We start from the raw sequence: 14,647 nt of genomic DNA, 5'->3' as shown, positions 1-14,647 counted from the left end.
GTAAATAGAGACATGGCAGCGATGGCGCGAATGTCGTGCATGTTGTAAATAGAGACATGGCAGCGATGGCGCGAATGTCGTGCATGTTGTAAATAGAGACATGGCAGCGATGGCGCGAATGTCGTGCATGTTGTAAATAGAGACATGGCAGCGATGGCGCGAATGTCGTGCATGTTGTAAATAGAGACATCGCAGCGATGGCGCGAATGTCGTGCATGTTGTAAATAGAGACATGGCAGCGATGGCGCGAATGTCGTGCATGTTGTAAATAGAGACATGGCAGCGATGGCGCGAATGTCGTGCATGTTGTAAATAGAGACATGGCAGCGATGGCGCGAATGTCGTGCATGTTGTAAATAGAGACATGGCAGCGATGGCGCGAATGTCGTGCATGTTGTAAATAGAGACATGGCAGCGATGGCGCGAATGTCGTGCATGTTGTAAATAGAGACATGGCAGCGATGGCGCGAATGTCGTGCATGTTGTAAATAGAGACATGGCAGCGATGGCGCGAATGTCGTGCATGTTGTAAATAGAGACATGGCAGCGATGGCGCGAATGTCGTGCATGTTGTAAATAGAGACATGGCAGCGATGGCGCGAATGTCGTGCATGTTGTAAATAGAGACATGGCAGCGATGGCGCGAATGTCGTGCATGTTGTAAATAGAGACATGGCAGCGATGGCGCGAATGTCGTGCATGTTGTAAATAGAGACATGGCAGCGATGGCGCGAATGTCGTGCATGTTGTAAATAGAGACATGGCAGCGATGGCGCGAATGTCGTGCATGTTGTAAATAGAGACATGGCAGCGATGGCGCGAATGTCGTGCATGTTGTAAATAGAGACATCGCAGCGATGGCGCGAATGTCGTGCATGTTGTAAATAGAGACATGGCAGCGATGGCGCGAATGTCGTGCATGTTGTAAATAGAGACATCGCAGCGATGGCGCGAATGTCGTGCATGTTGTAAATAGAGACATCGCAGCGATGGCGCGAATGTCGTGCATGTTGTAAATAGAGACATGGCAGCGATGGCGCGAATGTCGTGCATGTTGTAAATAGAGACATGGCAGCGATGGCGCGAATGTCGTGCATGTTGTAAATAGAGACATCGCAGCGATGGCGCGAATGTCGTGCAGCATGGCGGTGTTATAACATGTACAGCGATTCTGTGAAACGTGTTTGCACAATAAAGGCAAGTTTTAACGGCATTTTTTTGCAACGCATGAGTGGTAAACCGTAATACAAGGGTAGAATGATATACAATTATTAATATGTCTCTCTTTGTCAACACACCAACAACAACCAGAACACCTAGCTGCAACATATATACTGTTGGTTTGTTTTATCAAACAGACAGCGACCGCCTGTACCCGTTCACCATCACAGTGGACAACCAGACCTGTGTCAACGTGACGTCAGACCCGGGCACCAGGAGCCACTCAGTGACGTGTACTGCAGTCATGTACGGACAGCTGGTGCGTCTCACCTTGATGAAAAAAACCGAAACACTGAACCTGTGTGAACTGCAAATATTTGGTGAGTTGATTTTACATCGTTTGCACTTATGTTTGAATAAACACCATCATGAAACTGAAAGGAATTGTTTTTATTTTATTTTGAAACTTTATTGTATGTGGCCTTTTTTTTTAATAGTGGAAATACAGACATGAGCTCGTGTGTGTCTACATGTGTGTGTGTGTGCGTGTGTGTGTGTGTGTGTGTGTGTGTGTGTGTGTGTGTGTGTATGTGTGTGTGTATGTGTGTGTGTGTGTGTGTGTGTGTGTGCGTGTGTGTGTGTGTGTGTGTGTGTGTGTGTGTGTGTGTGTGTGTGTGTGTGTGTGTGTGTGTGCAGTGCCAGGTGAAGTCAGCCAATGTAAAGCAGGTCGTTATGGAAGAGATTGCCAACTTGAATGTGGCAAAAACTGTGGCGGGGGATCTGGTAGAAACTTCTGTTATCAGGATACAGGAGTTTGCTACGATGGTAAGTACAGTAACTTACTTATTTGAATTTGTCATTGTTTTTTTTAGATACACAGAGACAGGCAATCAAGACATAAGGATAGAGTTATGGCTTTATTACTCCAATTATTTTAGTTATAATACTATGGTTTGTGTATATTAGCGAGAAAATCACTAAAAACGTTGCGCACGTATCATAAATCACTATAGTAATAACTATATTTTTGTTCAAAGAAAACAACAACACATGCATTGGCATTAATAATTATATGATTTACATCTACTCGTACATTTTCTGATTAAACTCTTACAATAGAACAGCGGATTATTTTTTTCTCTGAAAGAAACAAACGAAAGACAATGTTGAACACGCTTTTGATATAGATTGCTGTACTTTAACTAGCAATGTTTCTTACTTTGTCCAATATAAAATCACACAGCAAACAAATAATCTTGCCATTTAGTAGACTTCTAGAAAGATCCCGTTTTGAATGTCAACAATAGTTGTTGATCTGTATTTGGCTTGCCAAAGTGTTTGACCGTATTCTATAGCATGCATTAAACATAAAGTTGTCTTTGTTTATGTTAATTACTTAACTTCTGTCGACGATGTCATTTGTGCTTCAATTATAAACATTGCATCTGTTTGCAGGCTGCAATGGAAATGTTGCAGGTGACTTCTGCACAGGTAAGCACCCAATGCATGCATTTACCGCCTGATATCCCACAATGCCTTTTCCGTTTTCTTGATGATGTCATGATGATAACGAAAGTCTCTACTTACAGAAGGGACCTGCGACTTGTACAATTGTGTGCTCGGGTATAATCGTGTTGACAGGCTTGTTTGTCTTAAAAGTGTACCATGTGACTATTTGACAAATCAGTACTGATTCTAGGAGACCCACTCATTGTTTTCGCGGCCAAAGACAATATGAGACATAGAACACAGTTGATTTAAACATAATATCAGGATTACTTATGCTAACACATGACACTTCTTTGCACAATATCGGACAGTGGCCGCGCTGCAGGTACTGCTGATCGAAGTTGTCTGTGTGAATCAGCAGGGGGAAACATTGGAAACTGCAGATTCAGATTTCACCATTTCACAAGACTTACGGTCTGCTGTCCATAACTTTGCTAGCAAAAAAAGGTCGCTCACTGCAGTGCATCAAAGAAAACAAGAACCGCATGATTAAATAATCTTCTCAATGCCTCTTCAACGACCCCTCCCCCTCCCCCTACAAACTGTTGTTCAATAAAATTCACCTTTTGCATAACGACAACCTCTCTATAACGACCAGTTTTGGTCAGTCCCTTGGTTGGTCGTTATAGACAGGTCTGCATGACTACATTGTTGTGGGACACTAACACAGTGCATGCTTTAGCTCTGTAAACTTTAGCATTGTTTTAGAATTTGACTTCACAACTTTCATTCTCTTACCTTTTTCTCAAATGTGTAACTCAATATTAACCCTCTGCAGCCATACACAGGCACTGTATAACACTGCCCACATTCTTGTTATCCTCAGTCATACACGGAAAGACTAGAATGTTACATAGCGTGACTACAGTTGAACCTCCCTTTAAATACACCCCCCCCCCCTCCAACCCATACAATAGCAAAAAGCCAACTTTGTCTGTGGGTATGTCTGAATAGACCGGCACGGTTGGCCTAGTGGTAAGGCGTCCGCCCCGTGATCGGGAGGTCGTTGGTTCGAACCCCGGCCGGGTCATACCTAAGACTTTAAAATTGGCAATCTAGTGGCTGCTCCGCCTGGCGTCTGGCATTATGGGGTTAGTACTAGGACTGGTTGGTCCGGTGTCAGAATAATGTGACTGGGTGAGACATGAAGCCTGTGCTGCGACTTCTGTCTTGTGTGTGGCGCACGTTATATGTCAAAGCAGCACCGCCCTGATATGGCCCTTCGTGGTCGGCTGGGCGTTAAGCAAACAAACAAACAAACAAACAAACAAACAAATGTCTGAATAGAATGGCAAGGCGATACCCATCTTCTCAGAATGCCTTGCTGTGCTCAGTTCGCTGGAACGTTGCATGGTTAAAGTTTTGAGGAATCAGCTGAAATTACCTAACTCGGTTTAAGTCATTTTCTTACTGTCAGATGTTGATTGTGAATCTGTCCCTTTGTGTTGGACAAGATAAAGCGAGCGATAGGCATGTTCAACCTGTGAGATTGCTGTGTGCGAGCTGTTTATATATTATCCTGGGGTCAGGTGAGTGATTGGCTGCATAAGGTCACGCGAAATAGGGCGGGTCAGCCTGGATTCAATCCCGTTTCCATTATGGGTTTCCCTTTTATTGTATACACATTGTTGCATCGAAATAACTATGATTCATATGATATAGCTGGTAATAAAACCGCTAGCACATGACAACGGACAAATCTGCCGGCTCATATTGATGTACATTTCCTTGAAATGTCTGTTACCACTTGCTAACAGTCTGGGTATTAGAAATAACTAATAGTATGTTCATGTTTTAAGTTTGCCAGCCAGGCTATCACGGAGACCAGTGCACGTCACCATGCTCATCCCTGAGTTCCCGGTGTACACAGTGTAGCCAGGACGGGACGTGTACAGCTTGCACTGGGCAATTTATGACGCCTGACTGTACTTGTAAGAACATATCTTTATCCGTCCCTCCCTCCTCTCATAGTCTTCCTCTCTTCCTGTCTCATCTTCTTCCGTATCTCTCACTCTGTCTGTTGCCTGTATCTGTCCTTTTCTGGCACTGTCTCTGTTTTTTTCTTATCCTGCTTGCCTGCCTGTCTGTCTGTCTCTATCTCTGTCTGTCTGTCTGTATGTCTGTCTGTCTGTCTGTCTGTCTGTCTCTCTGTCTCTGTCTCTCTCTCTCTCTCTCTTTTAACAAATAGCAGGTCTAAGCCAGCAAGCAGCGAGTGTTTTACTTGGCAACACTTTGGCAACTGCCTTGATGTCTGGGACGCTTACTCTGCCACATGTCCAGAAAGATAAGTCGTACAATGGAGGTGTTTTTAATTTTTTTAATTGAGAATCATACGTTTAAATACCCACCGCGGTACCCCAATGTAAACCTGATACAATGCGCCTGTTGATTTTTTGTTTTATTTCAGCCTGCCCCGACGGACGCTTCGGCAATCAGTGCGAGAGGTTTTGCTTCATAGGCTGTGCACGCTGTGACCAGCGCTCTGGTGTCTGTACAGCATGTACCACTAACAGCCACCTGGCGCTGCCTGGGTGTACAGGTAAATGAAGCGTCAAATTGTGCACCTCGTTGCTTGATGTGTGCGGAGCAGCGTAAAATTCGGTGCATACCGTCCTTTCTCTCATCAGCACTGGTACTTCGTACTTCAGGCAATTAATCATTCAGAAACAGAAATCACCACGTGTTTTCCACAACTGCCACGTTCAAATACATTATGTTAAAGTGTCAAGGTGAGAGAAACAGTTACCTTTTAACCAGTCCGTCATATTTCACAGAGTGTGAAGACGGGTACTACAAGCAGACTGCCTCTTCCTGCATCCAGTGTCCCGGGACATGTGACAACAACACACCGTGTGACAAGACCACCGGGCACTGTCAGCAGTGTCCACCTGGGAAAACAGGAGACATTTGCGATCAAGGTATTTCATCAACCTTTTTACGATTCAAAGCAATGTACTAAACGAGTGTTGTGGAAATAAATCATCACAACGCATTTTGGCACTGACCACAACTCTCAGTCTCACTGTGCACACTTCTCTCAGTGCTTCTTGTTTGATTTGATTTATGAAGTCTTATATCGCGCGCGTATATCCAGACTCGGACTCAAGGCGCAGGGATCTATGTATGCCGTGTGAGATGGAATTTTTTTACACAATACATCACGCATTCACATCGACCAGCAGATCGCAGCCATTTCGGCGCATATGGGACTTTTTTCAAAAAATGCATAAAAAACCTGTCTTTTGACTTTAAAATTTTATAAATTCAAAAATGTTCATCCTACTTATCTGAAAATTGGAAGTGCTTAAGTTCAATGTCCTCCGGACCTTAAAGTATACTCATTTTCCCGTTTTATTGTATTTTTCTGTTAATTATAGTAAGTTATCATGTGTAAGGGGGGGTCAAAATGCATGTCCCTTCTACATTAGCAAAATTTCACACCTCTGTAAAACACACAGACAATTTTTTTTTGTCATTTTGTTTGTTGGTTTATGTTTATCCCGTCATTATCTCAAGATAACAAAAACAAAATATCGATACAATCAGTAGTTTTGTTCTCCCAATTTTTGAAAAGTAAAAATTGCATGTCCAAGAGGTTTTGGTCCTTGCAGTTACCAGGAACCAAAATACGCAATAAAAACGGAATGCTCCCTGCTTTTCAAATGTGGTTTTCTTTACAAAAGAGTTCCAAGACGCGGAAAGCTGTGTGCAATCAGGTGGGTACATTGGATCACTTTTAGGCAATGAAATATGATTTTCATCAGGTCAAGGTGAAGGATGTTTAGCTTAACAGTTATGTGCAGTTACTGGGGTTTTCCATTACACTAATTAACAAAAACATTTTGAATAATTTGCATTTTAATCGCCCATAGATTTACTTTCACATGGCGTCAAGGACGCCATGTTTTTTTGATGACAGGGAGTGATTATTATTTGAAAATAACGAATTCGTCTGTGCAGTTACTTTCTGTGCAGTTACCTGCCAGAGAAGTAACTGCATGGACCTATTTAGTAACTGCACTGAGACATCATGGTAACTGCACTGAAATGCTTGTAGATTGCATACCATTTTTATTCTATATTCTGTATTATGGACAGCCAATTATACAAAAGGGATGGAAAACCAACCAGCATAAATATAGGTATTATATAGAGTCTTATTCAAAATAAAGTAATTTACTTTACTCAGGAACTGCTACAAGTTTCCTGGTAACTGCACTGACGAGTCAGGTAACTGTACAGATCTATTTTAGTAACTGCAGAGAATTTGTCAAAATATGTTATTTATTTATTTTACTTTTTTTTCAAGTGACAAAAAATACACCCTTGTTGTTGTAAGGATACGGTGCCATATTAATATGGTGGTGATGTTCCAAGTGAAAAGACAGTGGTGAATCATATTTTTCAATAAAGGTTTTACAAAGACAGTGGCAATGAAGATTTTCAAAGACAGTGATGACTCATTTTATGTTCCAATGAAGGTTTCTAAATAGAGTGGTGAATTATTTTATGTTCTAAGTGAAAAGACACTTGATTTAATGTTAAAGAATCAGTTGTTCCATTTCATGTTTTTTTTACAACTGACTCAGTTAATTAAATACGCTAGACAAAATGGGCCAAAGAAAGAGCCTATACTTTTTTGTTCTGTTTCCCCATTATCCTGCCACAGCCTTCCCCTCCCCTCCCTGCCACCACCATTCTCCTCAACTCCAATTTGGTTCAATAAAATCTTGTCGATTGAGCGTTAACTGTTGACTCGTATGTTTATCTTCATGTGGAAGAAATTATGCATAATATATGGTATGCTATTGGTTCTGTTTCACACAAGCACAACAATATAAAAAAATCGTTTTACATACCAGGCTAATTATCGAAAACATTTTACTGATATATAAAATTCATTTCCATAACAAAAATAACCCTTTGTTTTCTAGTAACACAGTGTCTTTTACTAGAAAATGTCTGTGCTGTTACCAGATGTCCATGCAGTTTCCTATGATTGAAGAAAATGCAATTAAAAAAAACAATCTGTTAAGTCAAGACCACAAAACAATATACAGTGCTTTGAAAACAGCAACAAATATAGTTAAGACATATAAAATGATAGTTTTAAACGTATGTCTGTGTTTTTTGCTCGAATGGGGTTGATGCGAAAACAAAGGGTCCGTGCAGTTACCGAATGTCCCTGTTGTTACCAAGCATAAAAGTAAAGCTATATTTAAAATAATTTATCAAATTCAGTCAATTGTGGTATAAGTTGAAAGGTTTCAACAACTTTCAAATGATCATATGTATATTTTGGCAGCAAACAGATCAGTTTGGACATTACTTCATTTACATGCATTTGATAATGACAATTTTGCACTATTACAATTTTGTTTTAATTTGGATTAAATAATTGCATTAATAATCATACATTTTGGTATCCATTCTTTAGCACTGGGTTTGCATAGCATTTGCTATATGAAAACTTGCCTTTTGGAAAACAATTATGTAGGAAAAATAAAACTTGTTCATGGTAACTGCACATGCAGCCATTTTTATAAATGTAGTGGATATTTTGTTATTTTTAGATACATTTGCAGTTGTTATTAAGCTCGCAAATGTTGGCACAAGATAGACGAAAGGATGTTTAATAACTTTGCCTGATACAATTTTGAAATTTTTGATGTTGGATATTTTCGTTTTGTCCGTCTGAAATCTGTGCATTTTTTGAAAAAGTCCCATATATCCTACTTTTCACGGCCTATTATTCCAAGTCACACGGGTATTGTGGTGGACATTTTTTTTTACCTATGCCTATACAATTTTGCCAGAAAAGACCCTTTTGTCAATCGTGGGATCTTCAACGTACACACCCAATGTAGTTGTCACATGATGGTGTAAAGGGGGACAACCGTGCGACAGTCACAGGCGTACCACAGGCTAGCTGTCTTAAACAACCGGATTGGTGGGGTTTTTTTTACTGCCTGACTTCTGATTCACCTGAAACATTAAGATTGTTGTAGGATTCAGAAATATGATGCCGTCAGAATGGCTCTATGAAAACAATCCTAGACCCTATAATAATTGTACATTGGTGTCAGTTGTTATATTTGGTTTCATTAAACTGTGCACATCGCCACATCTACAGCCATTCCCTCTGTTCCCTGTGTCAGACTGCCAGGCGGGACTGTACGGAGATGGGTGCAACACACGGTGTGGATACTGTCGGGTCAACACCACGTGTCATCATCAGGACGGTCGCTGTCCGGAGGGGTGTGTGTCAGGATTCACTGAACCGTTCTGCTTGCAAGGTGAGAGAGAGAGAGAGAGAGAGAGAGAGAGAGAGAGAGAGAGAGAGAGAGAGAGAGAGAGAGAGAGAGAGAGAGAGAGAGAGAGAGAGAGAGAGAGAGAGAGAGAGAGAGAGAGAGAGAGAGAGAGAGAGTCGGAGTCGGAGTCGGAAAATTTATTTGTTAGGCCTCCGGCCCATAACAAGACTGGTGACACAAAAAAAACAAGAGCTTTCTATATATACCGAAGCATGCACGATCGCGCAAAGTTCTCGCTACTGGAAGTCCGATAGAGAGTCCACTGCATTTATCAGAGTCAGGGATACCTTGACTCACACTTCACACCAATACCATTCATCATAACATCATGATTTGATCAGTCCTTCAGTCTTTTGTTTTCTTCCCTGTGGTGACAGATATTGTGTGACGGCCCTTTTCAGCATTAGACATTCCAAGAATGAAAACATCACGGTGTTTGAAACTGTTCATCCTAAGTAAAAGCGGACTACGCGAGACACTATTCTCAGATCTTCTTCCAGTTCTTCTTTGTACAACTCAGCGTACTGATCTTTGCTGATCGGGGGCAATGTCCGAAGACACGACATGGCATGTTTCTGAATCTTGGTCATGCTGTCTGACTGATCGAAGAACCAGCGTTTACGATCTGTGTTGAAATCATACATGAGCACAACATCATCACTTTTGCAGTACAAACTCTGGGTGCCAATATGTTGTTCAAATACAACAGTATCAAAAGATTCATTTCTTCTTCTATCGCGGAGAAGTCTTTGTTTACGGCGGTCTCTCAGTTCACTAGCCAGCAGCTTGATGTGTCTGATGTCAATACCTCTTTCAGACGTTATCTTTTCCATGTGTTCCAGACTGTTGTCGTCTGTCTGATTTACCGCACTATCATGCGAACAGTCTTTGGTCTGCCAACCACTTGCGCCCAAACACATGGTGTCGTCTCTATTGTTTACATGTTCCTCTCCACTGCGCCTATTGTAAGTGGCAGGCGGTGGGTCTGTCTCACGTGCAGAGCGTGGTGTGTCAACACAGGAATGTGTACTGTCATGTTGTGACGGAGGCATGAACTCAGGGGTGGCTAAAAATAGACCGCATGGCGAAGTATGCCTACTGTCAACAATGTTATCACTTGCCTTATTTTCTTGTTCCTGTCTTTTGTTTGTTTCTGTGGAGCACTGTGTCACAATGTTTTCTGTTCTTGTTTCGTCAGTCCGTGAAGTAGCACGCCTGTCTTCTGCCCTTTTCTTGTCGCGGCGTATCTGTGACGGGGGTTTGCGTCTCCACGCGCCCACTGGTAATGTCGGCTCGCCATCTTGTTGATCTGCGGAGTTGAAGCGAAGCACGACGACAGGTTTGTCGCCTTCGCCTGTCACCTTCCAGGAGATAAGAGCGTGGTCCGCGATAATGGTGGTCAGAATAGACTCCACAGTTTTAGGTAATCCTAAAACTGACATCTTAGTGGCTGAAAATGTTGAACTTTTGTCACAGCAAATGTGTTCGTGTCTTGCCACAGCGACCACCGGAAGCCGACCCAGAGAGAGAGAGAGAGAGAGAGAGAGAGAGAGAGAGAGAGAGAGAGAGAGAGAGAGAGAGAGAGAGAGAGAGAGAGAGAGAGAGAGAGAGAGAGAGAGAGAGAGAGAGAGAGAGAGAGAGAGAGATAATAGAGAGAGAGAGAATAGAGAGAGAGCGAGAAAGAGCGAGAGATTGAAAGGGAGAAATAAAGCGAGAAAGAGAGAGCGATCGAGAAAGGAACAGCAGTGATATAGTGTATAGCGACCAAACGCTGTTTTTTTTTTTTTTAGCAATTGGATTGCAGCCAGCATTTGTCGGGTTAAGGATATATTTGTTAATGAGGGTTTGTCCATGAATGTTGTGCAACAGAAGGTTGGATGCAAGGCTACATGCTATTTTGAATATAGTGCCATTTGTACAGCAGTTAAAGCAGCGGCACTACGCACTGCAAATGGATATGTTTGTGGATTTAATTGTTTGAATAATTTGAGCAGGTTTTGTCAGTTTCGTTAATTAAATATAAAGAAAAACGATGTAGAGCCTTTTACAGTTACATTTTGGGAAACTAAATTTGATTTCAAGCTGGGAAAAAGAGCAGTGGTTAATAGTTAATAAAGTAACCACGGAAACAAGATTGTGAGTATAACAATGTAAAAGTGTGCATGATATTTACCTCCAACAAAGGTATTATTGTATTTATTGTGAACACAAAATGGATACATTGAACTTTTTTTGTTTTACTTGTGCCCTAACATTTTGTTGATTTGTAAAAACGCGGAAGATAAAGTGAATTGTAAATAGAATATGAATATGAAAATTACTGGTTAGAAAGTTTTGTTTGGTGTGTTTGAAAAATCAGACATGTCCATGGTGATAACTAGTTATGTTAATTATTTGATTACGATTGTAGAACATGTGTATTTGTATTTATACGTTTGGTTCCCCCTGCACACTTTGTGCATTTTTGAGAGGGAATTGAGATATAGAAAGAATGATTTAAAGTATATTGTTGTAAGATTTGTTGGTGATATCATTATGTGTAATGAACAAATGTTAGTATAACAAATGACGAAGAATGCTCCACACCACTCACACACACACACACACACACACACACACACACACACACACACACACACCCACACACACACACACACATACACACACACACACACACACACACACACACACACACACACACACACACACACAAACAGGTTCGGGACGCTCGCCACCAACCCCCAATATGTTATCTTTTGTTCTAAAGGAAATACTGATTTGTATTAACATTTGAAGTGCCAAGTGCTGTAAGCTATGCACCTTTGATAAATCACCGTGCGAGATCTGAAGGTTACTATAAATAGTTTAAACACGTAGACCGCTATGTGAACTGAGAAACCAACTAAATCGATCCTGAATATTCAAAGAGATTAAAGGGACATGTTAAACTGTCCACCATTGTTAAACGTCGCACAGCTTAATTAAAAAAAAAGCTGTGTACATAGAACAAGAACTATAACAGACAAAGTAAAGAAAACAACAACACATATTTCATTTTCATTTTCATTACTTTATTGTCCCATCGCTGGGAAATTCGGGTCGCTTCCTCCCAGTGGAAAGCTAGCAGCAACGGAGTCGCGCTACCCAGGTGTCTGCGTGTTTAGGTGTATTCAGCCACCTGCACTTATGGCAGAATGACCAAGGTCTTTTACGTGCCATTGTGATGACACGGGGGTGGGACATGGCTTCCGTCTCTGGGTCTGCACATAAAGTTGACCCGTGTCCGTCCCGGCCCGAATTCGAACCTGCGACCTTCCGATCACAAGTCCAGTGCTCTACCAACTGAGCTACCGGGCCCCTAACATTGCATATCAGCACTCCCTAGACCAAGGCAAATGGCAGGTTTAAGATTGTTACAAATTCATGAATATTACAAACAAAAAGCAATCGTTAAAGAGTACGAAAGTCAGTCAAAACAGTGTTTTACATTTGTGTGTAATTCATATAGTGAAAGAAGACGCCAGCAAAGACAGCCTGGTTGCCTCTGTGGTTGGTTCTGTCATTGGCGCTGCTGTCATCATTGTCGTTGGTGTTGTCGCTGCTGTTTGGTGAGAGCACACACACACACACACACACACACACACACACACACACACACACACACACACACACACACACACACACACACACACACACATACACTCACACACACACACACACAAGCCACAGGCACTTAATCCCATTTTGTATCCGTTTTCAGAATTAGAGAACAACACATTAACAATAAGCATAACAATAATTATGAGATGCTCTTATACCTAATTCAATAGAAGTGCATACTTTATTTCAGCTGGTATCGTCGTTCTAGAGGAGGACCCACGGAGAAACGCGCCGCCTTGCAGGGTAAGATATGTCCTTGACTCTAATAATTATGTTTGTTAAGACAAATGCAACAAATGTACCTTTATGCCTAGCACGTAGGAATTTGTCAACAAGTTTTATCTGCGAAAGAAAAGAGGTGTAAATACCACTTGTAATGTGTAATGGTCCAAGAAAAATCGATTAAGAAGAAGCAGAATAAATCAGTTCAATTATCTGATTTTATGTTTACATCATTGGTGTAGTTTAACTACAAGCGTGAGGCCATGTATATATATTAGCTGACGTTTACAGAACCTGGACGCACTCGCAGTGCCAACAAGACCATGGATAGTTCAGACCACCGACCCCCATCATCACTATCCCCACAGGAAGACACGACATACTACGAGATCTCCGACACAGCCAACACTCATGAGATGCGTGAAGTGCAGAATAACTATGACGTGCTTAACCCCTACTCCAACGATGACACAGACAGGCAGCCATACGCGCAATTAACGTCACACGCGGCTGATGTCAACAAGTCATCAGGAAACACTGCTTATGCAAACACTGCATGTTTGTGAAGATAAGCGAAATAAAACCGGCATGGTCAGAGGTCATGTTTTGAAACCAAGTGAATTATTACATAAATAAATGAAAATATAAGTAAATACATAATGAATAAAATAAGTTAACTAATAATAAGTAAATAACTTTAACAAAACGTGTTGGGGTAAGCAGTTAAGTTAGACAACTTACATAATAGACACTGATAGTATTTTCATGATTTTGACATCTTACAAAACCGGCACGGTTGGCCTAGTGGTAAGGCGTCCGCCCCGTGATCGGGAGGTCGTGGGTTCGAACCCCGGCCGGGTCATACCTAAGACTTTAAAATTGGCAATCTAGTGCCTGCTCCGCCTGGCGTCTGGCATTATGGGGTTAGTGCTAGGACTGGTTGGTCCGGTGTCAGAATAATGTGACTGGGTGAGACATGAAGCCTGTGCTGCGACTTCTGTCTTGTGTGTGGCGCACGTTATATGTCAAAGCAGCACCGCCCTGATATGGCCCTTCGTGGTCGGCTGGGCGTTAAGCAAACAAACAAACAAACAAACAAACAAACATCTTACACAAAGTGTCCTCGATGTGTGGCCATGCATATTCTATTCACTTGCTACGTGAAGTGACATTTGTACAGCTCCATTCTTATAAAACATCCATAACACGTTTTTGCAAAGGCATTTTCCAATTTGTTTGTTGAATTTTGTAACATCGAGTCATATGTAACATAACATGATTTTAAGATTCGAAGTAAGTGGGTACGTATTTCCCATTTGCAAAGACAGATGATTCGTACGTATTTGTTGTTGTTGTTGCTGTTGTTGTTGTTGTTGTTGTTGTTGTGGTGGTGGTGGTTTTCTAGAGAAAGGGGACATATTTTGATGAACAATTGATATCTATAAACAACCTGTTTTAATATAAATCATAATTCTTTCTCTCCGTTAATAACATTAGTACAGTAACAGAAGAGCTTTTTTTGTCGTCTCTCGTTTTGTAAATAGTATCTTCGTGACATAAGCTTATGTAAATAAGAAATACATATATTTTCTCATTTCATGTGTCTGCTTGACTTGTCGAGATGACTTGAACATACCTCTGTGTTTTCAAACAATTGGTTGCTAAACATGTTCCTGAATATCTCTTTCTAGAAGACTGTATGCTAATATACGCAGTCTGTGATGTTTATCTTTCATCCCGTCTTATATCTCTTAGATACATCGTTAACTGTAATTGTTGCAGAT

The 14,647-nt window shown here is 41.3% G+C and overlaps 1 protein-coding gene across 2 annotated transcripts in view; it reads left to right on the top strand.

The window, feature by feature from the left end:
- The window catches only part of LOC138956146 (scavenger receptor class F member 1-like), a 16,671-nt gene extending 2,352 nt beyond the window's left edge, over positions 1-14,319 (top strand). The window contains exons 2-11 of one of the 2 annotated variants that reach the window (XM_070327589.1): positions 1,359-1,541; positions 1,858-1,986; positions 2,617-2,652; positions 4,470-4,601; positions 5,078-5,209; positions 5,445-5,588; positions 8,829-8,966; positions 12,490-12,589; positions 12,832-12,884; positions 13,155-14,319. In XM_070327589.1, the coding sequence (XP_070183690.1) occupies positions 1,359-1,541; positions 1,858-1,986; positions 2,617-2,652; positions 4,470-4,601; positions 5,078-5,209; positions 5,445-5,588; positions 8,829-8,966; positions 12,490-12,589; positions 12,832-12,884; positions 13,155-13,429 (1,322 nt within the window). In that variant the 3' untranslated portion in view covers positions 13,430-14,319. The remainder of the gene's footprint in view (positions 1-1,358; positions 1,542-1,857; positions 1,987-2,616; positions 2,653-4,469; positions 4,602-5,077; positions 5,210-5,444; positions 5,589-8,828; positions 8,967-12,489; positions 12,590-12,831; positions 12,885-13,154) is intronic. The other variant, XM_070327590.1, reaches the window with a different exon arrangement.
- Positions 14,320-14,647: the final 328 nt, after the last annotated feature.

Source organism: Littorina saxatilis, unplaced genomic scaffold, assembly GCF_037325665.1.
Source record: "Littorina saxatilis isolate snail1 unplaced genomic scaffold, US_GU_Lsax_2.0 scaffold_306, whole genome shotgun sequence".
In the NCBI taxonomy this organism is placed as follows: Eukaryota; Metazoa; Mollusca; class Gastropoda; order Littorinimorpha; family Littorinidae; genus Littorina; species Littorina saxatilis.
This window is presented reverse-complemented; position numbering and strand designations above follow the sequence as displayed.